This window comes from Perca fluviatilis, chromosome 17 (assembly GCF_010015445.1).
Source record: "Perca fluviatilis chromosome 17, GENO_Pfluv_1.0, whole genome shotgun sequence".
Taxonomy (NCBI): Eukaryota; Metazoa; Chordata; class Actinopteri; order Perciformes; family Percidae; genus Perca; species Perca fluviatilis.
In genome coordinates, this window is record NC_053128.1 from 30,224,175 (window position 1) to 30,235,142 (window position 10,968).

The 10,968-nt window shown below is 40.7% G+C and overlaps 1 protein-coding gene across 2 annotated transcripts in view; it reads left to right on the forward strand.

Annotated features, from left to right (window-relative positions):
- ogdhb (oxoglutarate dehydrogenase b) overlaps positions 1–4,443 on the forward strand; it is a 38,348-nt gene extending 33,905 nt beyond the window's left edge. Inside the window, exons 21-23 of one of the 2 annotated variants that reach the window (XM_039779693.1) lie at positions 771–934; positions 3,303–3,457; positions 3,622–3,742. In XM_039779693.1, the coding sequence (XP_039635627.1) occupies positions 771–934; positions 3,303–3,457; positions 3,622–3,742 (440 nt within the window). Of the gene's footprint in view, positions 1–770; positions 935–3,302; positions 3,458–3,621 lie in introns of both variants that reach the window. The other variant, XM_039779692.1, reaches the window with a different exon arrangement.
- Positions 4,444–10,968: the final 6,525 nt, after the last annotated feature.

A 10,968-nucleotide genomic window follows, 5' to 3' on the forward strand; every position in this document is an offset into this window, starting at 1 on the left:
TCGGCTCCAGCTCTGTCTGTCCCTCTGCTTCTGTTTCTCTCACCACTGAGTCCGACTTAATGCCCCCCCCCCCAACAACACTATCTGACTCTCTGTTACTGGGTATTATGTTGAAAGTTTCTAATGTATTAAACAACTGCTTAAAGCATTCAAACAAAGTTTTGTGTTGGAATTTGTAACATTCCAAAATCTTAACTTTGACTTTAAAATTTTCATTTTCACTGTAAATGCATATCTGTTCCAAATATCTGTTATCTGTTTCATTAACTACTAATAATCGGTATTGTGCCTTGAAAAACCAGCATCGGTCGATCCCTATTTTTGTATTTGCTTGTTTTAGTTTAGTTTCAGTTTTTCAGAAAGGTTCAGTTTTTAATATATTTAGTTAGTTTTGTCAGAGCCAGGTATAATGTCTCAGAAGTACGTAGCGACATATACAGACTACCTGGATGGAGAAGAGCCATGGTGTTTAATCTTTGAGTTACTTTAGTGTCCGATGCGAAGCAATCCATTCAGTGTCTGTGGTTCAATGTCACAAGAGTTGACGGAAATTCATGCTGTCTCTATATTATTATATTATATTAAAGCTACAAAACTAAAACTGAAATGATTAACGTTCATTTAAATTTTATTTTTATTAGTTTTTAACCTGGCAATTTAGTTTCAGTTTAGTTTTTCTCAAGTTTTTCACTGCTTAATGCGTCGTCTTCTCTGAAATACTGGCTAGTTTCTTGTTGTGTTATTTACGGTTTGAGTTTGTCATCCTGCAGGCACACACTTCATGCGTATAATCCCAGAGGACGGGCCTGCAGCGGCCAGCCCAGAGAAGGTGAAGAGAATCGTTTTCTGCACCGGCAAGATCTACTATGAACTCGCCCGTGAACGCAAGAACAGAGGCATGGACGACGCCGTAGCTGTCATCCGTGTCGAACAGGTAACGTCAGAGTGGAGTGAAGGTGTTTTGGAGGTGGTTTCTATGGAGGCCCCTACCTTTTGTTACATAGCTTAAATATGACCGTACATGTTTTTTTCTCCCTTTTTAAGGGTAAATTCTGTATTTCTTCAGTTCAGTTTTTATGTTTTTTTATGTCTAAGTGACTAATGGGAACAACATTATTTGAAAGCAAAACCGCTGCAGGCTTTATACACACTCAATGTATCCACTCTGGGTATTTGTGCACTGTCAGTTTCCGTCACTAAAAGTTCCGTTTCTGCTGCTGACAGACTCCGATTATTATTCAAAGTGTCTGACAACATTATGGAAAGGATCCCTACAGAGATAGACCTTTTTGTTAGAGAGTTAGATCCTTTTAGTTTAACATGAAACAGCCCCAAAATCACCATCACCAAACTCCACCAGACTCCATGTAAATAATCAGGACTTTTAGCGTGTGTAGAGCCAGCATATTTCCACCAGACTACCTGTAAATAATCAGGACTTTTAGTGTGTATAGATCCAGCATATCTCCACCAGACTCCATGTAAATAATCAGGACTTTTAGCGTGTATAGAGCCAGCATATCTCCACCAGACTCCATGTAAATAATCAGGACTTTTAGCGTGTATAGAGCCAGCATATCTCCACCAGACTCCATGTAAATAATCAGGGACTTTTAGCGTGTATAGAGCCAGCATATTTCCACCAGACTCCATGTAAATAATCAGGACTTTCAGCGGTTATAGAGCCAGCATATCTCCAACAGACTCCATGTAAATAATCAGGACTTTTTGCGTGTATAGAGCCAGCATATTTCCACCAGACTCCATGTAAATAATCAGGACTTTAGCGTTAGTATAGCCGCAGCATATCTCCACCAGACTCCATGTAAATAATCAGGACTTTTAGCGTGTATAGATCCAGCATATCTCCACCAGACTCCATGTAAATAATCAGGACTTTTAGTGTGTATAGAGCAAGCATATCTCCACCAGACTCCATGTAAATAATCAGGACTTTTAGCGTGTATAGAGCCAGCATATTTCCACCAGACTCCATGTAAATAATCAGGACTTTTAGCATGTATAGAGCCAGCATATCTCCACCAGACTCCATGTAAATAATCAGGACTTTTAGCGTGTATAGAGCCAGCATATTTCCACCAGACTCCATGTAAATAATCAGGACTTTTAGCATGTATAGAGCCAGCATATCTCCACCAGACTCCATGTAAATAATCAGGACTTTTAGCGTGTATAGAGCCAGCATATCTCCACCAGACTCCATGTAAATAATCAGGACTTTTAGCGTGTATAGAGCCAGCATATTTCCACCAGACTCCATGTAAATAATCAGGACTTTTAGCGTGTATAGATCCAGCATATCTCCACCAGACTCCATGTAAATAATCAGGACTTTTAGCATGTATAGATCCAGCATATCTCCACCAGACTCCATGTAAATAATCAGGACTTTTAGCATGTATAGAGCCAGCATATTTCCACCAGACTCCATGTAAATAATCAGGACTTTTAGCATGTATAGAGCCAGCATATCTCCACCAGACTCCATGTAAATAATCAGGACTTTTAGCATGTATAGAGCCAGCATATCTCCACCAGACTCCATGTAAATAATCAGCACTTTTAGCGTGTATAGAGCCAGCATATCTCCACCAGACTCCATGTAAATAATCAGGACTTTTAGCGTGTATAGAGCAAGCATATCTCCACCAGACTCCATGTAAATAATCAGGACTTTTAGCGTGTATAGAGCCAGCATATCTCCACCAGACTCCATGTAAATAATCAGGACTTTTAGCGTGTATAGAGCCAGCATATCTCCACCAGACTCCATGTAAATAATCAGCACTTTTAGCGTGTATAGAGCCAGCATATCTCCACCAGACTCCATGTAAATAATCAGCACTTTTAGCGTGTATAGAGCCAGCATATCTCCACATGTAAATGGGTGAATTAGGGGTTTATTTCAACCAAACCAGAGTGGTGATTGTTGGAACAGTGGAAAGATGAACCAAGACGGCTTTTGAGTTATTTTTTGTTTCTTTCGACTTTGAATGAAGTGTGTTTTACGCTGATAAAATTACTGTTTATTTAAATGGAGCGTGGTGGGTTTTGCGAATGCAACTCAGGGCTGTTTTCATGTTAACCAAAAAGGAGTATCCTGTAGGGATCCTTTCCATAATGTTGTCAGACACTTAACAATAATAAATCAAACGGCACTTGGTGGATGGACATTGAAGGTGTGTCCTAAATTATGGCAACTGCAAGCATGACTACGAGCCAAATAAAAGTATTTTTAACGGATGATGATTTTTCGGTCTTTTATTTTTTTATTTTTTCAGCTCTCGCCCTTCCCGTTTGATCTGGTGAAAGCAGAGACCGAGCGTTATCCAAACGCTGATCTGGTGTGGTGTCAGGAAGAGCACAAGAACCAGGGCTACTACGACTACGTCAAGCCCCGCATCCGCACCACCATCAACCGCAGCCGCCCCGTCTGGTGAGTTCTACCTACCGGAATTGGAAGTGCCTCTGCTGTGATAGTATCATATGCTTATTTATATATATATATATATATATATATATATATATATATATATATATATATATATATATATATATATATATATATATATGTATGTGTGTGTGTGTGTGTGTTTGCAGGTATGCTGGACGTGACCCGGCAGCAGCTCCAGCTACCGGAAACAAGCCGACTCACCTCGCGGAGCTGCAGCGTTTACTGGACACGGCGTTCGATCTGGAAGCGTTTGCGGGACAAGTTTAACAACTCCACTCTCTCCCTCTCATCTGTCGAGCCTCCTCTGACTTTACCTTTTTGAGGCAAAGTCACTTTGCATTGATGTGTTTTTTTTTCTCAATATATTTACACATCAGACCGGTTCTCAGGCGTCCTCTTTAACCCTTGTGTTGTCTTCCCGTCAACCTTGAAAAAAACACTTTGTTTTCCAACGTTTTTGACGCCTTTTTTTGTTTTTGCTTTTTCCAACGTTTTAAATTGTAAAATTTTTCTCAGCGCTTATTTCTACATCCCATATTTTATGATAGAAAACAAAAATTGGAAACGGGTCAATTTGACCCGAAGTCAACACAAGGGTTAAACTTAATGCACAATGACTTCAAACACTGTTACCATGAATACCTCGTGTTCACAGTGACACTTTTTATAGGCGAATGTTAAGTTAACCTGCATTGAATGTATGAATTTATACAAAAGTTAATTTGTAAGAAAACAAGTTTTATCTTCATTTTTTCATTTGCTTTCATTTTGTTAATTACAAAATCATTTTGTGCCTGCTCTGCATGTTGCAGAATCGACCGAAATACTCGATGCAACCACCTGCTGAACAAATACTTGAATAGTTAACAGATCTGAAATGTAAAAAAAAAAAAAAAAACAATCAACCAAATCTGTTAACCAGCACCTCTAAAGCGCCGATTAAAGCCCCTACAAGGCGTTTTTAACTGGTTATGAAACCGTCTCAATTTAATATTGATGCCTCTATAAGACCTACATAAGTCCTTCCAGAAAATTAGTTTTTTTGTGATTGTTGCGGGCAAAAATCCTTGATTATGCAGCATGTTTTCTTAAAAAATGCGATGGAATATGTGGGATATTTATGCAATTTTATGCCATGAAATTGCGGGAACTTGCAAAAAACTGCGGTTTGATAAAAAAGAGAAAAAAAGTGATTCCCCCCCCACCAACACCCTGCTTTTTTCGATGTTCATGTTGCGTAATTACATCACTTCATAACGTTCCCATGGTAACAGGGGAAAATGGCTGCTCTTGTGTGAAGTAAACTTAACATTTTTCAACTTTCCGCTAAGATATATTATGGGACTTTTTTGCAATGAAAATGCAGGGGTTATGAAATCATGCAAGGCCCGCATATTTTGCGCGGAAATCGGCAATTTATGAGGCGAAAGTGCGCCATATTTGAAAAAAATGCGGCCCCCGTATAAATATGCAGACTTTTATCTGATTATGCGTTGAATTATGCGATCGCATAATCACGTTTTTCTGGAGGGACTGATAAGAAAACTACTACTAACCCTCAGTGAAGAGATAGGCTTTTCCTATATAGTTCTTCTTAGCAGCCGGTAGGGCAATAACGAATAGTGTAGTTTAGAAGTCCTCAAATACTCTCCAAAAGTAAACAAATAATTGAATATTGGCGGGATATTTATATGTATATTCACAGATTTCATGGGAGTTTGTGAATGTTATTTGTTTATTGAGAAACATCAGTAGTGGCTGACAGCCAGCGGAAAGAGCTGTCAAAAGGACACCGATTATTAATCCATTTTACTCAAAAGGCAAGTGTAAACCAACAGATAAGGTTATAAACAGTGCCAACAGAAATTCACAGCAGTGAAACGCCATAATGACAATATTTAACATCTGTGTATTCTTGATAAACTGACAGTTTGGAAAACGTTGTCTGTCATGACAGAAAAGACATAGGCCTCAACATACAGTGCAAAAACAAACTCGGGACAGTTTTTTTTATTCACATTTTGCACTCCTGAGGTACTTCTCGTGGCTCTTAAATTGCCTCCTTGACTCCTCCACTTGCCTCCCTTGACTGGAAATCATGGGAGGAGAGAGGAAACGAGCAAATGTGTTTTGAGAGGGATGAGACGTCCTTTCCTCCGAAGCGTCACATGAATTGATCAGCTGTCCGAGGAACTGCTGCTCTCCCGCCTTGCACTGCAGAAATACAACTTTTACCCACACTGCCCCCTGCTGCATATGTGATGTAATTACATGCTTTTCTGACACATTGCCACTACTTCATAACTGCAACATGGTAAAACCAAAGAAGATTGAATATTCGACCATAACAAGCCGCGTCAATTAGTAAGTAGTGCAATTTTGATGCTGGACAAATAGTCGACTATTCAGTGGAACCCCTGGCAGTCGGAGCTCTGGCAGGAGACGGAGAGCTTCACACAGCAGATTGTCCCCTGGCTGCGCCGCGGGCCCCCCTCTCCCCCCAATAACGGTCCTGGGGCTGCAGGGTCCGTCTGTGGCTACTTCCTGGGAGCCAACACAGACGCCATGCTGCTGGAGGGAAGGGAGGCTCAGGAGAACCAGGACCGGGCTTGGCAGACTGTCAGACTCTGCTGCAGTAAAACGAGAGGTTTCCTAAAGGGAGTCTGGCTGCTGCAGGAGGGACCCTGAACATTTCTGTTTGTGTTCTTCTTGAAAATGGATGGAGGAAAACTGTTGCTTCCGGTTTGAGCGATTTTGACTTTAAATTCCACTTTAAACCCGAAACTTTTCAGAAGTTTTTGCGACACGAGGCGGTTCTGCTCAAGGAAAAACTAACGCTGTTGTCCACTGGGGCCGCCAAAATCAACACAACATAATGTTAAATTTAGTTTGGTTAATGAATCTGTACACAAACCAAAGTCCAAACATGACAATTTGTGGTTTCAAGGGAGGTTTTGTGCCTTGTTTGTTTTCTGTTCCATCTTTGTTGGGAGTCGCACATGTGCAGTAGCTAGGTAAGGACTACTAGCCAGTCAGAAGCAGAGTATGAGGGCGTGTCCTGACAGTACCTAGGTAAGGACTACTAGCCAGTCAGAAGCAGAGTATGAGGGCGTGTCCTGACAGTACCTAGGTAAGGACTACTAGCCAGTCAGAAGCAGAGTATTAGGGCGTGCCCTGACAGTAGCTAGGTAAGGACTACTAGCCAGTCAGAAGCAGAGTATGAGGGCGTGCCATCCTAGCAGCTAGGTGAGCATTATAACGTGTTCCAAAGTGACCACGTCTGTCTCTGAAGTAAAGGCTGGACTACAATAGAGCTGTTTGGAGCAGTTGGTGAACAGTGTTTTCTGTTGGACATGGTAAGTCCCTTTGGGGGGGACTTTGGGCTTTTTCACTTTATAAACCTATAACATGCACAAAAAAGATATATAACACAATAAAGGGAAGGGGAAAAGCCAAAAAGCATAAAATGAGCACTTTAAGTTCTTGACCGCACCAGGCTAGCTGTATACTCTTGTTTCCAGTCTTCATGCTAAGCTAGGCTAACCAGCTGCATAGTTAGAGCACATGCCTCAATCTTCTCAATTAAAACTCTGCAAGTAAGTGAAAGTTATTCCCCTAAATGTCAAACAGCAATATCCAGCAATGTTTCACAACTACAGTGTGACCGCGACCATATGAGAGCTGGCAACCCAGGATGAAAAATCTAATTTATCTAATAGTTTGTAGGGATATTTTTAAGCAGCCTTTTATATAATGTTTTTGATTTACGTTGCTTTCATGTGGTGTATGGTATGATGTGTTGATATCAAACTAATCTGTAGTATTTTGTTCATTACCGGTTGTCATTTCCTCCTCACAACGGTCTTGACTTGCCAAAAACAATTTTTCAAATTTCCTTTTTTTTTTTTTTTTTAGCTCACTTTAATTTGTCTGAAGGCAGACTTCACTTTAAGTCAAAAGGAGTTTGCGAGTTGGAAAATGTACGTGAACACCTGCTCAACTCGGGGGGGGGGAACGGGAAAGATTTTGGTGCCCGACTTGCTGACTTGACGTCCTATGTGTTCAACATCAACATGGCGGCAAAAGTAGATGTTTTATTAAGTAAGAAACTGATTGGCCAGGTACCAGAAGAACTATTTTCTTCATCATGGGAATATTATCAGGTCCTCCAAAGGGATCCACTTCACTCAAACCTATTATTGTATGTGGTTTGTTATGGTAACAATCTGTGTAGTCTATATCCACAACGTTCCACTTTCTGGACTGCTTTGTTGCCGCCGAATGTCCCGTCCCCTTCCTCTGTCTCTGTGTTGGCGTTCTAACCTCCGGCTGATTTGTGAGGACTATGGTTAACTGCTCCTCAGATCTCTGCAGGGTAAATCCAGACAGCTAGCTAGACTATCTGTCCAATCAGAGTTTTCTGTTGCACGACTAAAACTACTTTTGAACGTACACACGTTCCACCAAAACAAGTTCCTTCCAGAGGCTATTTTGCAGAGGCGCCGTGGCTCCGTCCGGCGCCCCGCCTAAGACGATTGTGATTGGTTTAAAGAAATGCCAATAAACCAGAGCACATTTTCTCCCATCCCAGAATGCTGTGTGGACTAGCCAGACCTTCCTCCGCAGTGCTGTGGAGGAGGGTCTGGCAAAGCGAGACTAAAATCAATGTTTCGACTTGAGAGAACGTGAACACATCGAGATCTCGGTAACTGGCACTATCTGAGGAGCACATGAACGCACCATTAGCCCTCCACATGTTAACTGTGACAAAAGTAAAACATCACTGCGTGTGTCTTGTGTAAAATCTTGTTCGGTGGAAGAGGAACAGACCAGAGGGTTTTATCGGAGTTCATCAGTGACTTTAAAATGACCCGGGGTTGTTTATCAGCAGCGTACAGAGGGGATGCTTCACATAAATCAACATCTATCATAAACCTCTTCTTTTTTTCAGTTGATTTTGTAACCAAAACATTTTTTTCAGATACTCTGCTTCAGTTCGTCCGTATTTATTTCCTCCTCCAAGATTCACACTTCACCGTCCTGCCTCATGGCTGTAAACGTATGTTGGGCGCCAAATAAAACAAACTGAAAATGACATTTTATTTTAAGAAATAATGCAGAAATCTGCAATGGAAGAGACTTCTGTAAAGACGTGAGGAGATTCCTTTAGATTTGAAGGATGTAATTATTTGAATAAAGTTGTGAGAGCCATTTCAGTGAATGTTTGTTTGTTTTGAACCTCCCGCCACTAAGGGGCAGTAGTTCACTGTTGAATTAGAAGAAGGTTTTATAATCAAGAGAGATGACTGCACACAGGTGTTGCGGACGCTGGAGAAGCAAACTGTTTTTTTGACCGTGCGGTAACTGAATGTTTGTCTATGAATTGGGGAAATAGAATAATAAGCGATAAAGTGGCTGTACTCTGTTGATTAGGAACGCTAAGATATCAATTTCTCTTTGTATTGAAAACCCTGGACGATCTATTGCACGCGTCTAAGACAAAATAGGCTATCATCTGCAAACGTGGTTATTCAAGAGAATAACCACGTAGAAAAGAACATGATGACGTCCTAGTGAAGTTGACCTTTTGGATATATATATATAATGTCATAATTTTATCCTATTACATATTTGTGTGAGTTGTTGAGATAATTAGTGTTCTGGCCAAATATAGTATTTTGTTTCTCAAGGCATTCCTGAGTTATTGCAATTAAGAGAGTGGGAGGGAATCTGTAATAATTAATTTTTTTTTTTAATTGGAGCAGCCTGAATCTAATTTTACTTTTCTTCCTGAAACTTGAATTTTTAGATCTGAATTTGTGACGATGAAAAAAATATTTCCAGCTTTTTTTAAATTTCAAATCAAGAAATTTCATATTTTGAAGAGGTTAATTGAGAACACACAAATTCAGATACATGGTTATCAAAGTTAAGACATTTCAATATGATGTATTCGGTGGCTGTTGAAGAATTTGAATACCCATAGTCTCTGTACGTACTTTGTAAGGGCAGGTGTAGTACGTACTAAAAGTGAAATATGCGGGGCGGCCTCTAGCTCACCCAGTTAGCGTTCGCCCCATGTAGGCTGAGTCCTGCGCAGGTTAGAATCCGACCTGCTGCCCTTTGCTGCGTGTCGTCCCCCATCTCTCTCCCCCTTTCATGTCTATCCACTGTCACTCTGAAATAAAGGGAAAAGCCCCAAAAAATAATCTTAAAAAGTAAGTAAAATATGCGACTGGGAACACAACAAATGAAATAATAAAACCCTTTTGACTTAACATCCTACTCCACTTCTACATCATAGGCCTATATTTCGGGGATGCAGGGATATGCCCCCTAATATTTAGAAGAGGTAGATTTGTCCCTCTCAAAATATATGAGAGACGATCCACTCTCCAAAAGAAGTCAAAATAACAGTATATGGGGCTCAAAATGTACGGAAAACAAGAATTGTGTGTACTTGTGCTACATCGGGGCGTTAAAGAACACAACAGGAGTGTGAAAAAGAAAGATGTGATTTCATGTCTTCTCTGTAGCCTTGAACTATGGAGCTTTAAAGGGGTGATAGAATGCAAAACTGATTTAAAAATGACAGTTTGGAGGGTAAATAGGACATACATAGAACCTCAAAATCCCATTGACACCTCTTTCCTCTGCAAATCTCACTATTTGAAACTGCTGCTGAAAATGGGCGAATCTGAACAAAGGTAAAAGTTGACGTCAACTTCTCAATTCCTCCTCATTTGGCTCTAGTCTTTGTCACGCCCCAATATTTGTGTTAGTGGTTCCTCAACCAGTCAGCGCACAGCTCATCTAAATATTCATGAGCATACCATATTTGGAAGAAAAACTGTCATTCCAAGTAGAGCCATTACACAAGGATGCATAAGGGCAAAAAAAAAATAGCACCCGGGCCATTTTCAGCCCAACCAATGTTACATACCCCAGTAGGAGACCTTAAGGAACAGTGTGAAATACCCTTTATAATCATTCTGTCACCCCTTTAACAAGGTCTTATTCTCGAACAGATTTGTTGTGGAGATGTAAATGATTCATGTTTTGAATGTGAAGAAAGTTTTGAACAACGCAGGAGAATAATACTTTTCTTTTACATAAATACAGAGATTAGCACCATAAATTGATTCATGCAAATTCCCCAGAATTCAGGAAATGAAGTGTTTGAAGCCTAACAAATTTGGGATGATGGGTTATAATGTCCGCCCCCCTAAATGTTGAAACAACCTACGCCCCTGTTCTACGTCCTGTGTTAACGTGTATACCAGGTAACCACAAAGTTCACTTCAGAATCACATCTTTATTGTCCCTCGAGGGGAAATTTGACTTACTGCAGAGGGCAAAAACAGGTTCAACTGACTGAACGACCGGTTTCCTCGGAACGCTGCGCAACAGGCTTTGATGCAGTAGGCTCGTTGGAGATGAACTGCGCCTCGCCTGTAAAGTCGACGAGAGCAGGCGGCAGCAGCCGGGGGCGG